At 41.4% G+C, this 18,623-nt stretch overlaps 1 protein-coding gene across 2 annotated transcripts in view; it reads left to right on the top strand.

Moving 5' to 3' along the window:
- Ppm1l (protein phosphatase 1 (formerly 2C)-like) overlaps nucleotides 1-18,623 on the top strand; it is a 243,881-nt gene that overhangs the window by 47,426 nt on the left and 177,832 nt on the right. Inside the window, exon 1 of one of the 2 annotated variants that reach the window (XM_006501470.3) lies at nucleotides 2,114-3,656. The exons of the other annotated variant lie outside the window; for it this stretch is intronic. Within the exon in view, the coding sequence (XP_006501533.1) occupies nucleotides 3,573-3,656 (84 nt within the window). The 5' untranslated portion in view covers nucleotides 2,114-3,572. Of the gene's footprint in view, nucleotides 1-2,113; nucleotides 3,657-18,623 lie in introns of those variants that run through there. 2 annotated transcript variants of the gene reach the window in all.

The following is an 18,623-nucleotide window of genomic DNA, read 5'->3' on the forward strand; positions in this document are numbered from 1 at the left end:
TCAGATCAGAACCATTGAGCTTGCTTGGACCGTGTTTCCAACACAGAGGTCAGGGAGCTGTGGCCCGAAGCCAGCTTTTGGGCAGCCTTGGGAGCCAAGAGTGGTTTTTATGTTTTTAAAGGACGAAAACTGAATATTCAACAAAATAAGCCCGTGTTTTTTAAAGAAGCCTCAAATATTTAGTATTTGGTCTTTTATAGAAAAGGAAGAGGTGTATCAGAATATTGAGCACACGCTCGTTCCCTCTGAGAGCTTCATTTGACCATGCTAAGTCATGTCGAGGAAGGCCAGCCCAGGGGAAGAGCAGGACAGCTGTGGGGTTCAGAGCTGGACAGGGCACTCTGCACCCTGCCTCCCTGACTTCTGCAGAACGCAGGGGATTAAAGACTTCCTCTGAACGCCAGCTTCCTTAGGGTTGTTGTGACCCAGTTACTTGTGCTTAGTATGAGCAAAAATTTTTTCAGTTAAAAATTAGTAAGCAAGGACTGGGGATATATGTTAAGTCAGTGACATGCCTGCCTAGCCTGCCCAAAAACCACTGGATTTTGTCCCCGGAACCACATAAAACCACATAAGAATTAACCCCAGCATTTAGGAGGTCAAGACAGGAGGAACCGAAGTTCAAGGTTGTCCTCAACTCTCTCTATATATTTTAAAAAGCAGTAAGCTGCCTATAAAGCCCTTGCTTCATGGGTAGCTGTACAAAGAGTGTAGCTGGTTTGTCTGTGACCGGGCCTCTGTGAGCCCCAGGACTTGCTAGGGGCTTGGCATGGCACTAAGTGGCCATCAGCCTAAAGTCCCAAACCCCAGTGCTGTCTCAGCGGACAGTGCTGCTGGTTTTCCTCCAAAGCTGGTGCCTGCCTCAGACCTTGGCTGGGGCAGGACTCTCTGGTCACTGTCCCGATGCCTCTCATTTCCCTCAGCTGTCTGCACTTTACACTGGATGCCTACGCTAATGTATATAGGCATCTGGGCCTTTGAGGGTGATCTTATGTCTCTTATGTCTTCATGCTTTCCCCCTTTAGTTTTAAGAGACCATGTGTATAATTAATTAGGTAAAAAACAATTCGGTCCTTTGTTTAGGGGTGGGCTTTCCCTGTCTTGTCTAGGCTGGCTTTGACTGGACTCAAGCAGTCCCATCTTAGCTTCCCAGAGAGCCTTGATTCCTCCTGTGAGCTCCTATTCTCTGCTGGATTTGAGTCTTCTGAAACAGCCCCTCTGCTAGACTGTCACTCTCATCTCCAGGTAGCGTGGTTAAGGGATGTTCCCCTTTATTTCCGTATAGAGTGACATCACACAGTCTTTCTGCTCCATACCGACATCTCTCAGATGCCTGGGATCTGGGTTCTTTTCAGTGGAGGCGATGGCTGTGGGTGGGTGTGGCTTCAGGAAAAGCCCTTCCATTTGCTCCTCAGAAACCTGGGTTAGGGAGTCCACTCTATCCTACGCTATGCTCACAGCGATGCTTTGCCTGGCTTCTCAAGGACCCTTGTCCAGTTGTCTCTTTAGAGCAGCGTTATAGATGAGGTTTTGAGAAGGTGTGCAGATGTGTTGAGAGGGAGTGTAGGTCATGCTTATTTCTGGAGCCCCTTCCTTTGCAGGGTAGTTTGCCTCTTTTAATATGTTATTTACATGCCCTGTAAGGATCTGTTTTATTTTTGTTTTTTGTCCTCTTAGCTACTGTTAATAAATAGCTTTCTTGTTTATGGGCAAAATGGCATTTTTTTTTTTCTGAGTTGTTTGATAAACTAAAGTTTTCTGTATATTAGCTATCTCTTTTATTAATGCCATTGAGACTTTGAAATGCTAAGGGGACATAAAGTTTTATGTTATTGTATTTCATCATGATTAAATATTCTTATTTATTTATTTATTTATTTATTTATTTATTTATTTATTTAATGTATATGACTGTACTGTAGCTGTCTTCAGACACACAAGAAGAGGGCATCAGATCCCATTACATATGGTTGTGAGCCACCATGTGGTTGCTTGGCATTGAACTCAGGACCTCTGGAGGAGCAGTCAGTGCTCTTAGTGCTCTTAAACACTGAGCCATCTCTCCAGCCCATGATTAAATATTTTATTACATTTTTTGTAGTGTGCGTGCATGTATGAGAGAGAGAGATGAGAGAGAGAGAGAGAGAGAGAGAGAGAGAGAGAGATATGGATGGTGGGGGTGGTCAGAAATTGAGTCTGTTCTGTCCTTCCACAATGTAGATTCTGGGGATTGAACTTAGGTCTTCAGTGTAGGCAGGAAGCACTTTTACCCACTGCCCACTGAGATATCTCACTGGCCCACAAATATTCTCCAAACCACGGAGCAGCAACAGACTTGTAGCTTTAAAGAAATTATTTAACAGCAGTTGTCTTGGCGGTTCCTTTGTTTATGAACTAAGATAGATGCAATTTTCGCATTGTTCTACAAATATAGAAAGAATACTCTGCATCCTGTCATAAATCCAGGGCAAACTAAGCTATTGATTTAGCTTCACAGGTCTGGGGAGCACGCCTCGACCACTCGCCTGCCTGCACCCGTATAATCGCAAACAAGGGACCCGGGGCAGCAGCGTCCTTATAGACAAATGGGAAAAAGGAGGTTTTTAAGGGCATTAGATTAGTATTATTTTTCTAAACCAACTAGGAAGATGTTTTAGCTTGCATAGATCACAAAAGTAAAGTAAAGGAGCCATTCCGAAGGAAGACACGGGGCTGCGATGATAGCTCAGTAGAGGAGCCCGTGCTGGCTTGTCCCACGTGCACGGACGGGGCTCCGAGTTAGATCCCCAGCACCACAAAACAAAAAAGCAGAATAAAACAAGAAAAGCCACAAAACAAAACAGTAGCCCACAGCAGATGCTGTTGGACAGAGCTCAACCTTCTGCCTCCAAGGGCTGCCTCTTTCCTCCCTGCCTAGACTTCATCTCCTGGGCTCCCCTCTGGAGGGGCTGTGTAGCTGGGCAGCTGGGTCCTGCACAGTGGGTTCTGCACAGACCACGCACACAGGCACAGTGGACTAGCTTCAGCTTCAGCGAAACAGGAGGAGGATGCAGCAGAACGAAGGCTCCGTCTAGGACCTAACCCAGCAGCAGCCCGAGTCCTCTTCACAGTCATGGTACTTAGCTCTAGGATCTGACTCAGATGCTTGTCCGTGACCGTCTTCCATTTCAGCAGAATGTTCGTCAAGTATAACTTTTTTTTTTTTTTCCGGAGCCTATATTTTCTGCTGGCAAATATGACTGGGAAATGCTTGCACATTGCAGCTAACTTTCAGAGCCCCGGGCCCTCACTGGCATGTTAAAGGCTGTGGGAAACCTGTTTCATCCAGGGCTAAAACATTTTTGCTCAGTGGATACTCTTGCAGGGTATAACTGTTCTTATGGGCTCGAAATATCTGGCATCCCACAGGGAGAAATTCTTCCCAGAAGCCCGAGCAGAGCTCAAGAGAAGGGGAGAGGTGGAGAAATGAAGAGAAAGTTATCATTTGCTAAAACAAACCGAGCGTTTGACCTGTTGCCTAGGGCAGGGCTCTGAATAAGGGCACTCTGTCGATTCCGTGGATAGAGACCAGGATGAGAATGCTGAGTCATTTTCCCCAGGCTCAGATGCCTCAAACCAAAAGGATAAGACATCTTACTGAAATACGTACCATTCAGGTAACCAAGATCATTTTCCCCACATCCCTTCTCTGCTTTCTGTGTTCTCACAAAAATACGCTGTCGGAATATAAAGCCTCTGCTTTGCATAGAGCTCCCCGTTTCGCTTCAGTCAAGGAAGAGATGGAATTGTTCTGTAACACCTAGATTTCCATTAAACAACTCTGCTTTCTTGCTTGGCAGCTCAGATTGGTCTGTGCTGTAAGCCTCTCCTGCCTTTGCTGTCCCAGTTCTGGGGTCTTTTGTTTTAAGACTCAGGAATCTTGGGCGATGGGAGATGGGTCGTGTGCAGACGTGAGCGTGTCAGTGACCAGCAGCGATTTTGATGGTGGCTGTTAAGGTGAGGTCTTTGTGACAAGGGTGAGGATTATTTACTACACCCTGTTTTTCTTTGGGGAGAGAAAAAAAAAATCATGTAATGAAATGTGAAAGAAAACTCATTTTCTTTTGAAGACATAAATATAGCCTGAGAAAATATAGTTAAAATGTGAGACTTGAAGTCACGGAATCTAATTTTTTTTTTAGACCGACTAAATTCAGGCTGTGTAGTGATGGGATATTTTTGGTTTGAGTTAAAAATGTCCCCAAATTCTTTAATTTTATATCAAGGGTAGAGTTCTTTCCTGTCTAGAGGAAAACCCAAGCCCCCCAATTCGAGCTTGGGATAAGAGAGGTGGGGCTGGGAGCATCACAGGTGATGTCATGGCTCTGTATTGCTGCATCAGTGGGCAGCAGGAAGGCAGCTTTGTCCATTCATGAGGCCCTGTTATCCGATCTGAGAGCTGCCTTGGCCTTTCTTTTGACCTTATTTTGCCCTTACAGTGAGGACCTTGGCTACGTAGTTATTCCACAGCTAGTTCTCCTTCCTTTTTCTCTCCATTCTATTATGTCCGAGTCTTTTAAAATTAATAATATTAGATTAGAATAGCTATCAGCAAAATCAGCATAGCTACTAGTGATTATAAGTTCTTGTTGGTGATATTGGCATAGAGTACAATGTAGAATGACCGTAATCTGATAGAAAAATGGCGACAGGCTTATTGTAAGAGAAAGAATTTAAATGTATATCTCTATCTATCTATCTATCTATCTATCTATCTATCTATCTATCTATGTATATATATGTATACACACATACATACATATGTATATGATGAGTTTTGGGTTCTTATCTCTTGATCTCATAATTACTTGAATACTTTAAGACAACTGTGTTATCACTGATGGGAGAAGCTTTTAAGGGGAGTTGGATGTGATTGAGGCTCGTTGGTTTATGGAAATTCTCTTGTGGATATATTTTGATGGAAGAGATAGTGACCAGTGAGTATCTTTTCTTGATGGAAGCCTGGAGTAGATGGTAGAAACAGAGACAGAAGTGGAGACCCAAGAATGAATTGCGGAGCTGTTAATACATTACATAGAGTGTAGTTACCCATTACTATAATATGTAGACCTGCAGTTAGCAGATGGAAAGAAAGGGCTTTAAAGAATTTTTAAAAAAATTTTAATTTTGCTTATGTGATTGGGTGTGTGCATGTGACAGCAGGTGGCTACAGAGGCCAGAAGAGGGCGCTATATCTTCTAGAGCTGTCCTTACAGATAGTTGGCCAAACTTGGGTTCTTTGCAAAATCAGTACATGCTCTTGATTGAAGGAATCATAGTATGGGAAGAGCAGAGACGTAGGTGCCAGGGATTCTCAAAGAGGGGAGAGTCAGCTTTAATAGTGCCAGATGCTCGGAAGATAGCAAAGAGGAGGAAGGACACTGGGTTTGGCAGGATGTATGGACATGTCAAGAGCAGCGTTGGACACGAAGCAAAGGTTTGATTAGAGCAGAGACAGCTGCATCTTAGGAGTTAGTATGGAACATGAAACCATGTAAACTATGAAAAGAACAGTCCCAGGCATGTTTTATGTAAAATTAGCACATCAGTCAGATGGGGCAGTAGACTTGTTTGCAAGCCTCTATGTAGTGTTGAGAAATCCTGGTTAACTGAAATGCCTTCCCTGAGGTATTGAGCTCCTTTTAGCCAACTTTTGTCTTCCCTTCTGTCTTGGTGCCCATTATCAAATATAGTTTCTCCTTGGTGCCCTTTTGAGTGGTTGTTGAGTTCCATTCTACACATTTACAAGATTAACATCACTGGCTACAAACATACTACTTTTGTCTTTCTGTTAGCTCATTTATTTTCCCTTTGAAGGCAGGGTCTCATTCTATGCCTAGTTTGGCCTGGGAATTGTTATGTGGCCCAAGATGGCCTTGTACATGCGTATATGACTTTTGTCCTACCTCAGCCTCTCTGAGATAGCATTATGGGTGTGAGCCCATACCATCACTTTGTCAGGATTTCAGTGAAAGTATAAAATAGTGTCTTCTTATTTGAGATTTCACTTAACTGTTTTCAACTGTGGTTTGAGAAATGTTAAGTGGAAAAATTTCAGAAATAGCAATCTAAAATTTAGAAGTAATTTTATGGTATTTTAATAACAATTCTGTTTTATTATTTCTATAAATTCTCTTCAGTTATTGTCAATCTTTGATCCTAATTTATAAATTAAACTTCTTCATAATTTGTATATTTAGGACAGTATACAGTATACATAGGGTTCATTACTGTACTTGGTTGTAGGCACCTAGATAAAGGTAGGGTTTTAAGCTCTGCGTTAATAATGTGGCAGAGTTCTTCACCAACACTTCACGTGTATTTAGATAAAGGTTGCAAAATAATCTTTGTTTTCTTTCATGCTTTTAACATTAAATGACACACAGCTAGCGAATTTCAGATATCAAGTCTTTATCTTAGATTTACCATAATGGATGAGTCTGACTTTTTTTTCATTTATTTATTTTTTTAATTAGGTATTTTCTTCATTTACATTTCCAATGCTATCCCAAAAGTCCCCCATACCCCTCCCCCCCAACTTTCCTACCCACCCACTCCCACTTCTTGGCCCTGGCGTTCCCTTGTACTGAGGCATATAAAGTTTGCATGACCTATGGGCCTCTCTTTCCAGTGATGGCCGACTAGGCCATCTTCTGATACATATGCCGCTAGAGACACGAGCTCTGGGAGGGTACTGGTTAGTTCATATTGTTGTTCCACCTATAGGGTTGCAGATCCCTTCAGCTCCTTGGGTACTTTCTCTAGCTCCTCCATTGGGGGCCCTGTATTCCATCCCATAGCTGCCTGTGAGCATCCACTTCTGTGTTTGCCAGGCCCCGGCATAGTCTCACAAGAGACAGCCATATCTGGGTCCTTTCAGCAAAATCTTGCTAGTGTATGCAATGGGGTCAGCGTTTGGAGGCTGATTATGGGATGGATCCCCGGGTATGGCAGTCTCTAGATGGTCCATCCTTCGTCTCAGCTCCAAACTTTGAGTCTGTTTTTCTGATAATGGATGTGTCAGTAGTTTTCCTGTTTGTTGCTGTCACTGATGTTGCTGCGAGTGTTTTTGTATTGACTTCTTGAGTATAAATGAAAGAGATATTAGGGATATATTTGTATGGATGAAGTTATCAGCCAGTAATATATGCATACTTTAAGCTTAACTAGCTATCACTAAATTGTTCCCCACATTGATTGAATTAAATTATCATTCCATTACAGTGTATCACAGGTATTGGGCTGAGGTATTGTGTGAGAGGTGACATTGCCAGTACCTTGTTCCTCTCTAAGTTTTGAACCCTTGGTATGTAAGTGTTGGTGATACTGAGATCTGAACCAGGGAATTTAACCGTAGGAAGTCTTGGTGAACCTGGCTTGTTCTTTGAGAGCCTACCTGTCAGTGTTAGTTGGTTTAATGGCATGTTGCTATTCCTGAAAGCTGTACCCTTTGATTTGTTTTGTTGCTGCTTCTAACCAGTCCGAATCATTTTATTTTTCATTTATTGCTACAACTAAAAACAAATAAATGAAAATAAAAAATGTAAAGGAGAAAACCCAACACACTGAAACCCTTGTCCACAGGGTCCTGGCTGCATTGGCAGAAGCAGTGAATTGCAATTTTGTATGTAATTAAAAATTGCCCCGTGTCGTTCTAGAGATGGGGATGCTTGGAAATAACCCTGTAAGTCGTGAGTAGGTCCCTCTGGGGAACTTTAGATTGCAGCAGTGCAGCTCTGAGTCCGGTACTGGACCTGAGATCCACTTTCTCTGCAGTGCCAGCTTACTTAGGACTCTTCCATATGTCTTCCACTCTCCAAAAGTTTATTCCTGACTTTTCTTTGTATTTGTGCGTTTCTCTGGAATCTCATTGCATTCCAGTAGAGTCTTGGCAGATGACAAGATAAATGCGTATTCAATATTCCTTCTATTAATAGCAATGCGATCTTTATTGAGCTCTTATTAGTGAAGTGTTGCAATAAATAACATTACCTACATAGTTTCATATCATCCTTTTCTCAGAGTCTTAGGATTCAGAGACAAGGGCAGGGTCAGAACCCATGTCATCTGGCTGCAAAGCCTGTCTTCCCCTCACTGTACAAAAGCCTTACAGAGTTTTATAAAGAATAATTTGAGGGGGCATGGTGGCCTGTGCCTCCAGTTGCAGTGATCACCAGTCAGAGATCAGTGTCAGCGACATCCTGTCTCAACTAATGGACAAAGGAAATAAAGAAAACAAAAACAAACAACAGAAAAGAGAATTATCCTATTGTTATGTATTTTATTTTACTTTCTATACCACTGTTTGTTAAATATAAGCTAATTATAATTAACGATAAACCATCTAACTCAGTTGTCATTGTTTGAAACCTATCTCTTTTGGATTCTCTTTCTGAAAGCAACTAATCAAATAAGATGTTCCTTGTATGAAGAAATGTTATCGTAAAAGAAAATGATTCTGTTTTGTTTCATGTGTGTGTGTGTGTGTTTTGTCTGCATGTGTGTCTGCAGCATGTTCATGCCTCATGCTCTCAGAGGCCAGAAGAGGGCGCCAGAGCCCCTAGAACTGGTGTTGCAGATGCTTGGTTCTGGGAACCAAACATGGGTCCTTTGGAAGAGCAGTTGGTTTTAACTGCTAAGCCGTTTCTCTAGCTTCTAAAAAGTAAATGTGTTGTTTAAATGAAAATATGAGATTTCAGGATTCTGATGCTGAAGGAAGACTCAGGAGATCCATCTGGCTGCAAAGCCTGTCTTCCCCTCACTGTACAAAAGCCTTACAGAGTTTTATAAAGAATAATTTGAGGGGGCATGGTGGCCTGTGCCTCCAGTTGCAGTGATCACCAGTCAGAGATCAGTGTCAGTGACATCCTGTCTCAACTAATGGCAAACCTTCTACGGATATTTTGTGTAATTAAGGTAAAAAAAAAATAGAACAAGAGTGTTTTTTGCATATTTTTATTTGTGTCTTAGGTATTTAATAGTGTGCTATGCTATAGGTTCTTTCAAACACCTGTGTTTTTTAAAAAAAAATACCTATTTTAAGTAAGCTATCTAACTTTACTGGGCATATTGATAGTAATTTTTCATGAGTAGTATTGATTAGAAGGTATATTTCAATTTTGGAGAGTTGTGAGATACAAATTGCTGTATTATAGTGATAATAAAGTCTGACGGTGGTAATAATACTGTATTTAAACAAAACAAGTAGAAAGCTATAGGAAAACACGAGATAGGAAAAGGAACAAGAAAAAAATCTTAGAAGACAGTGAAAAGTCACACTCATAAAGTAAGATGGAGCCATCTTCTGTTATCTCCAGGGGAAAAGGAGAGCCTGCTTTGCATAAATTAGCATGCATAATGTGTGTAGGCAGCGGACTCCTGGACGGTTGCCAGAGAGGCTTTTGGTAAGATGAAATTCATGGGAGTCTTATTCACAAGACTCCAGTGAATCTTGTTTTGTCTTCTGCTTGTTTACTTCTTTTGGTTTTTCTTAAAGTTGTTCTTGATTACAGGTGACTGGAGCAATGGGGAAATTCTCAGAATTAGTTATTTTGAAATGTTAATGCAAAGTGAAGTTGAGGCTCTTAGATGGCCACGCAGATTATAAACAGTTGTACTTTAAGGGCCAGTGCCAGGGTATTGGACAAGGGAGATGACTAGGTCATGAAGGTGATACCCAGATAAACAGGATTGTTCTCTTGTGAGGAGAGCTGAGTGAGGTAACCCGCTTCTTCTGCAGTGGCGGGGTAAAAAGGCTGTCTGCGACATGGAGGGGCCAGAGCCTGACTGCTGTCACCAGTACTTCCTCTTTTACTTTCTAGAACAATGGTAAATACATTTCTAGTCTTACGAGCTAGTTAGTTCCTGGTATTTGATACAGCAACTGCAAACTAAGAAAATACTTAAAAGTACCGAATCATATAGCTGATAGTATTTTTAATTTATTTATTATCGTGTCAGGACAGGAAATTTTCTCTCTCTGTATATTTGTATATGTGTATATCAAGATTAGAGGACGATTTTGGGTGTCATTCCCCCACCCCGTTTTTTATTAAATTTGTTCTTTGACAATTTTATATGTGGATATAACACATTCTGATTACTCTCTCCCGTGTCATCTCCACCCACCAAATCCTTTCCTGTTATGTTGATTCCTTTTTTTTTTTTTTTTAAATATGTATGGCTATTTGGCTGCATGTGCTTGTGTGTCTGTGTACCACATGTTCATCTGGTGCCTGTGGAGGCCAGAGAGGACATCAGTTACAGATCGGTGTGAGCCACCACGTAGGGTTGGGAACTGAACCAGGGTCTGCTGGAGGAGCAGCCTCTCAGCTGCTGAGGCTCCTCTCCAGCCTGGGTTGTTTTCTGAGGCAGGCTCTCCCCTTGACTTGGGGCTCACTGATTAGGCTGAGATGGCTGGCCAGTGAGACCCGAGATCTGTCTGCATCTGCCTTCCCAGCCCAAGCTCATGCCGCGAGGCCCAGCTTTTTGGTGTAGGGCAAGCACCAACTGACTGAGCTGAGAATTTTTTTTTTTTTTTTTAATGTAGAAAATCCCATGGATTGGAGCGTTATACAAGCCAGCTTGTTCATTCTGTAGCCAGCCGTCCAGTTTAAACTCTGCTCCCCACCTGCCAAAAGTAAACCCCGTGATATTTGGAGTTCTAGATGAGACAGTGTGGCTGGGCCAGTGTAACTCCACCACTGGGATCGTGGCCACAATCAGGCTCTGTCACTGAAAGCCTGGTGGGTGGCTGCATATAGAGCTATGTCCTTCAAAGAGGACGGAGGGGCAGAGAGAACAGCTTCATGGTCAAGTGCTTGCTTAAGGTGTGGAGACCTGAATGCCATCTCAAACACTGAGAAAAACCAAACCAGGTGGACCTGTTCTAGTGCCACGAACAGCCCAATTCAGGACTAATTATAGCTCACATTTTAAACATGTATTTTTATATTTTCCTTTTTTTGTAACTGTTGCATGAAAGTTGTGTATATTAATGTTACCATATAATGTCTAATATGTGTACATACTGTATAATGTGTTTTCTTAAGCATTCACCATATTTTTATAGTGACAACCTTCATAATGTTGTAGTTTTTGAAGTGTGCATCACACCATTGTTCCCTTGTTCCTTGTGCTGTGCACACAGAACTTGCCTTTAACGATAACTTAGTGTTCCCTGACCACTCTTCCTCACTCTCCTCCATTACCCTACTGTTCAAATTCTCACCTTCCATGAGATTGACTTTTAAACGTTTCTACCCAGGATTGAGGTCCCTTGCTACTTGGCTTTGTGTGGCTGGCTCATTACTTTTAGTTTGTTTTATTATTTTATTATTTTTTATTATTTACATGCATTTTATAATCTAACACATTAATAATATTGAGTATTTTGAGAATCAAATAAAAAATAAAAATTGTTCAACTTTTATATTCATACCCTTTTATACCCTAAAAATATCATTAATGAACTTCTAATGCTACCCATAACTGAGGCTCCTATATCTAATGTTGAATACTAAATTGTTTCAAAATATACAAAATATTCTTTAAGAATTAATCATAGTAAAAGATCATAAAATATTAAAAATGAATTATTAAGAAATATATTCAAAAGCCCTTATATGATACCACCTGACATGAGAGAGTATTTAAAATGCATTATATATCTGTGTACATTGTCTAACTATCAGTTTATTTAAAAAACATTATCAGTGTTTCTAGGAGAGATATGATTTTATCAGGGAGTATATTTTAAAATTTTCAAAACAGCAAAAACTCTTTGAAGTTAAACATTAAGAAAATGCTAATTTAAAATACAGTGAGAAAAATTAACAATAATATTTCCATGATGTTTGTAGAACATGATTTTAATATTTTCAACTGTTAATATTCAAGAAATAGAATAATTATTTTAAGATATATTTCATTGTTATATCTCCCTTTTCATTTCTGATTTTATTAATTTGGATACTGTCTCTGTGCCCTCTGGTTAGTCTGGCTAAGGGTTTATCTATCTTGTAGATTTTTCTCAAAGAACCAGCTCTTGGTTTTGTTGATTCTTTGTATAGTTCTTTTTGTTTCTATTTGGTTGATTTCAGCCCTAAGTTTGATTATTTCCCGCCATCTACTCCTCTTGGGTGTAGGGATTAAAGGCGTACACCACCATTGCCTGGCTCCTATAATTCTTTAAGGAATTTTTGTGTTTCCTCTTTAAGGGCTTCTAGTTTTTTACCTGTGTTCTCTTGTATTTCTTTAAGGGACTTATTTATGTCCTTCTTAAATTCCTCTCTCATCATCATGAGATGTGATTTTAAATCAGAGGCTTGCTTTTCTGGTGTGTTGGGGTAACCAGGGCTCACTGTGGTGGGAGAACTGGGTTCTGACGATTTCAACTAGCCTTGGTTTCTGTTGCTTATGGTTTTTGTTGTTGGTGGTGGTTTGTTGGTGGTTTTCTTTCTTTTTTTTTTTTGGTGACAGGGTTTCTCTGTACAGCCGTGGCTGTCCTTGAACTCACTTTGTAGACCAGATTGGCCTCAGAAATCTGCCTGCCTCTGCCTCCCGAGTGCTGGGATTAAAGGCGTGAGCCACCATGCCCGGCTTGTTGCTTATGTTCTTGCCCTTGCCTTTCACCATTTGGTTATCTCTGGTGTTACCTGGTCTTAATGTCTCTGACAGTGGCTTGTCCTTCCTGCACACCTGTGTGTCAGTACTCCTGGGAGACCAGCTCTCTCCTGGCAGTATTTGTGTATGTAGTTCTGTGGTACAGAATGAGCTCTGGGCGCAGACAGAAACTGGAAGGCTCCAGTCCCAGGCCACCCCTGTGTCCTGAGGGTTCTGGGAGTGTTCCTCTGAGCAGCAATGGTGGCCCTACCTGTGCAACCTGCCCTTGCTATATCTGACTGGAGCCTGTCCTTCCTGTGATCCTGCTTGAACTCCTCAGAGTTCAGCTAGGCTATTTAAATTTTGCTATTAAGATTTTGATGTTCTTTGCATATTTGGGGCAGCTACCCGAATCTATATCCTGCGATTGTTTTCTCTCGTTCTGCAGATTGTCTTTGCCCTTTCCAGCATTGACTTTGTGGTGTGGAGTCCTTTAGTGTGAGGTAACCCCATTTGTCAAGTTTTGCCTTTGTTTCCTGTGCCTTTAAGGATGAGCGCATATGCTCCATCCTGTTTTGAGACTCGTTTTATTTCAAGTATAGCCTTTTATTTTTGAATCTCTTTTTTTATGGAATGTGTAAACATCCATATTTTAATTTAACTTTCCTTCATTTGGAATTCCATTTTATGTTCCACAGTTAGAACAACATCTTAAATATGGTAAAGGCTCAGCTTGTTAATTGTATGGCAAACCACACACACACACACACACACACACACACACACACACACACACACATCACACTTGTACTTAGCTCATCTATCTATTGCATTCTTGTATCCTGATATTGTAGGTTGGCTTTCCTTATTTCTAACACATCTTTGAGTATTTATTTGTGGTATATGTTTTTGTGGGTATACATGCAAGTGTGTGTGTGTATGCATATGTATATACACACACTATATATACATATATATATATATGTATATATATATATATATGTAGATATATGCCATCAAAACAGTTGGTAAATTGAATATAGTAAATGAAGTAAGATGTGAAATTAATGACTATGGAGATGCATTAATAGTAAAATTTATGGATGACTTTCTTCAGTAATTTTGTATAGTTATTGCTAAAAATAGCTAAGCACACTTTATGTGATTGCATTTACTAGGTACAGATGAATTCCCTTTTGATAGATTCATTATTCAAAGTCTATTTAGATTTATTCTATCATTTTGCCATTCAGAGTTCTCTGTTTTTTAATAAGATCTTAGAATAGGATTTGAAACACACTACAGAAACATTATCTCTGGACACTACTCAGTCTGATTTGTTTGTTTGTTTTTTTTTAATTTAAAAAGCATCATTTTAAAAGAATGCATATTTATAGCATCCATTGAAACAAATATATTCAGTAATGGTAGCAGTCCTTGGGTGGGAAACAGCATTGGATAATTTGGCAAAGTTTTATCACTCAGGAATTTTCATTAGATCTCCTGTACAGATCCTCCTTATTATCAGCTATAAATAGAGATCAGCTAATTTGATGAAGAGCTTGTAAGTCTACAGATAATTGAGCAAATACATCATGGTTTAAAAAAAAAACTCACAAGAGATGACATGACAGTCATAGTTAGCAAAGCTGAGAAGTGGAGAGGAGGGGGTGTGTGGAGGAACAGTGATGGGGATGTGTGACACAGCAGTTCCAAAGCCAGCCTGAGGAGCCCCTGGTCCCTCCTCACATTCTTCTGCTTGCCTGCCTTCCTTTCCCATCTTTTAGCTCCCCTCCCTCCATTTGCTTCTTGACCATAGAGTACTTTTGCTGACATTTAGACTGGTGTGGAAATCCCAGTGTAGCCCAGGCTAGCCTCAGGTTTGTGGTTCTTTGCTCTCAGCTTTTGAGTGCAATTGGCTTCGTTGTCTTTTACATCTCAAGGGTAGGAGTTGAAACCCTGGGGGAAATCTGTGCCTTCATACCTAGGGAGCCATATTCTTACGGTTGCACAGAAAGTGTAAATGTATGTGTTACGTCTCAATGTTGACAAAGGGATGCCTATTAGGCTGTGTTCCCTTTAGGCCTCTGTACTCTTTATCCTGGATATCAAGGCTATGTGTGTAGAACTAGCCAGTGGGTTAATGCTTCTTGATGTGAATGTGGCACTCAGTGTCTCCCAGACTTCCACACCGTAGGTTATTTTGCCCACCTGTGCACATGTATTCCATGCCTTGCTTGACTATTTGGCTATGCGACTGTAAGCCATGACATGTGATCTAATTAGGGGAACGTTAATGGGGACAGTACAGCAGAATATTTTAATTTGGAACAATGTCCTGCATGAACTCTAAAAGCCCTTAGTCAGGCGTGGTGGCACACGTCTTTAATCCCAGCACTCGGAGGCAGGCGGATTTCTGAGTTTGAGGCCAGCCTGGTCTACAGAGTGATTTCCAGGACAGCCAGGGCAACACAGAGAAATCCTGTCTCGAAAAACCAAAAAAAAAAGTAAAAGCCCTTATAGAATCCTTCTCTGTGCCAGACATTGTTATAAACGGGGAGGAACAATGGTGACAAAACTTAAAAAGAAATTCTTGTTCCCTAGATAGGGGAGATAGGGACAATAGATTATTGACAGATCAGGTAGACAATAGGTGATAGATCAGGTAGACAGTGGATGATTGATAAATCAGGTAGACAGTGGATGATTGACCGATTAGGTAGACAGTGGATGATTGACAGATTAGGTAGACAGTGGATGATTGACAGATCAGGTAGACAGTGGATGATTGACAGATCAGGTAGACAGTGGATGATTGACAGATTAGGTAGACAGTGGATGATTGACAGATTAGGTAGACAGTGGATGATTGACAGATCAGGTAGACAGTGGATGATTGACAGATCAGGTAGACAGTGGATGATTGACATCAGGTAGGCTTGATGAGGATGGGTAGTAGGAAGAAAGCAAAGCATGGAGAGGGGTTAGCGAGTGTTTCTTAGTGGGTGGAGAGCATAGTTCTTGGTGGGTGAGCCATGTTATCTGAGACAGAGTATATGCTGTATAGCGGATTTTGAGTCTTCTACACGGTTTCCTTAGATTCTATAACCTGCTCAGACTGTAAGAATAAAAGGGAACTTTTAGTATACGGGGTGGGTAGAATCACTAAAAATTAATTTATACCCAAACATCCCAAAGACCTTTGGTTGTAGTAGGTCACTTGAAATCAACAGACACAGCCAAGGAGCAGTCAAAGATCCGGACACAGGTGCATAAGTAAACACGGCAAAGCGAGCTCCTGATTTCTAGCTGATTCTGGATCTCTCCGCCCCCAGCACAGTTGTCCTTTTTTTAAAAAATTTATTTATTATTATATGTAAGTAGCTGTCTTCAGACACACCAGAAGAGGGCGTCGGATCTCATTATGGATGGTTGTGAGCCACCATGTGGTTGCTGGGAATTGAACTCAAGACCTTCGGAAGAGCAGTCAGTGCTCTTAACCACTGAGCCATCTCACCAGCCCCACGGTTGTCATTTTTAATGTAGGCAAGGATAATCGTGATGAGGAAGAAGCAGTAACACACCAGAGCATAGAGGTCACACTGGGAGCACGAGGCATGCCATTCACAGATTCAAGGAGAGGCAGTGGAAGGCCCTGGGTTCTGTTTCAGCCCCTGGTTTGAGCTTCTTTGATCTGAACTGCCTTCCCCTTCCTGTTTTTACTTATCAAAACACCACTGTAGTCATCCTGGAGTCCCTAAGGTTTTACCTTTCTGTCTTGCACCCCTAAATGATCAATGATTGTGTGATACCCGAAATGAATGGAGTGTGTGTGAGTGTGTGTGTGTGTGTGAGTGTGTGTGTGTGTGTGTGTGTGTGTGTGTGTGTGTGTGTAAGTGGCATACACCGCCTCCACTTTTCTGTGTGGAAATTCCTAAATTCCTGTGGATGTCATAGATGCTCTCCAGACAACGGAGCCATCCCACAGGAGAAGAGGCTTCCCCTCGTGTCAGAGGAACCAACATAGAGAGTTCACCTCTTCTCATCCCCTTCTTTTCTTAAACAACTGCTGTCCCAGCCCTGCCCCCTTCCAGGGCTTTCTCTTTTATTCTTGACTCTCCGGTCCTTTCTCCTCCCGCAGGTGGGCAGGGACAGACTGGAGTAGGATTTCAGTTGTAGCCTGTCAGTTTGCCTTGTCACCTGGCAGAGATGCGGTTGAGCATTGGGAAGGGTTTGGGAGGCAGAGTTATTAATGGAGAAGCTGCTTTAGTTGATCAAGGGATGGGGAATAAAGGAAGAACATACAGACATTTCCCAGTTCATTGCAGAGAGCTTTGGTCCCATTGGCATGCCCTTCCTGGCCTTTCCCAGTCCATCAGCTTCCGTCACACACACACACACACACACACACACACACACACACACACACACACACACTGCAACTTAGCCTACATAGGTAGAATCTGGCAGCCGCCTCTAATCCTGGAAAACACATCGGGTTGGCCTGTCATAAAAACAGTCCTTCTGGCCATTGAGCAAACAAGAAATCCTCAATTCGGGGCACAGTGAATCTTGGCCTTGTGAGCACACTTGCTTTAGGTATGTATTTTGGCTTTTATTCTGACTTAAAAACAAAAAACAAACAAACAAAAACACCTAAGTATTTTCTGGCATTGCCATCAATGTTCTTAGTGGCTTTAATTAACATCATTTTATCTGCTGTTTCTGAAAGCCACATGGATCTTACATTTATGTTTGTCAGCTCATTTAATCCCTTAGTATTATTACCAAGAAAGATATTACCTAAGCTAATTTAGAAAAAAAAAAAAATCCTGGCAGAAGCTTAAACTTTGAGGGAGCATAACCCTGTGAAGGGAGCCATTTGTAGGCGTTTGTAAAGGCCATGGTTTTGTGTTCTTCTCTTCCCACCCTGAATAGTTTGGGATGTTTAAACCTTTTATTTTTATTTTTATTTTTTTAAAGACAGGTCCTAATTTATCTTAGGCTGACCCCAACCATCTGTGTGGTTTAAAATGACCTTGAACTTCCAGGCCCCTCTACGTCCTAAGTGCTGGGATTATAGGCCTATGCCACAAAACCCTTCTTATGTGGTTCAAGGGGCAAATTCTCTCCAAACTAAGCGACATCCACAGACCAATTTGCAGGTTTTGAAATGGATTAGAGAAGCTTGGGTTCACATAGAAGACGAATGAGTCAAAGTCACAGTTGTACTTTGTTGCTCTAAAAATGAGATTCTAAGGAATTTCTACTGACGGTGAATGTTATGGATTTCCACATGAAATGGTAGGACAAATTCTGCTTTATGCTACAATTGCATGTGCTGTGGTGGGGGTACATTAGACATTAAAATGGAGTTCTAAGCCTTCCACTTCTCTCTCCCTCCCTCCCTGTCTTCCTTCTCTCTGTCCTTCCCCCCGCCTGACATAACTAAATATTTCATTTTTCTCATGAAATTCTAAGACTATTTTAAATAGTTTAAAAATAGCCATTGAATTCCCCACTTGTAAGCATGGGTACAACTGTAGCAGCAGTAGACTTGATTATTTAAGAACCATATGAAGCAGGTTTCTAATTGCCCACTTTAGCATAGATTATAAATCAACACTTTCTGAATTTCTGTTTTGTACCGGGAGTGTTGTTAGGTACTGGGCACAGAACTCAGCTACATACTACCTACTTCAGCCTTGGACAGCACCTGCCCAAGTGGGTTTACTGGAGGATATATTGGAGTGCTCTTGCTTAAATGAGTTCCATATGTTGCTCTGGAGAACCCAAGTTTCTCATCAGTAGCGGCAGGATTAAAAAGTAATTTCTGATTCTGACGAGGGAAGCAGGTCTACTAACTGCAGATCTTTGGCTCCCCCTCCTCTCCCCTAAATCTAATCCCCTGGTCTCATCCCCAGCTCTTCAGCAGAATACTTAATGAAGCCCCCTCCCCCCTTGCTTGATCACACAGATCT

This window comes from Mus musculus, chromosome 3, assembly GCF_000001635.26.
Source record: "Mus musculus strain C57BL/6J chromosome 3, GRCm38.p6 C57BL/6J".
In the NCBI taxonomy this organism is placed as follows: domain Eukaryota; kingdom Metazoa; phylum Chordata; class Mammalia; order Rodentia; family Muridae; genus Mus; species Mus musculus.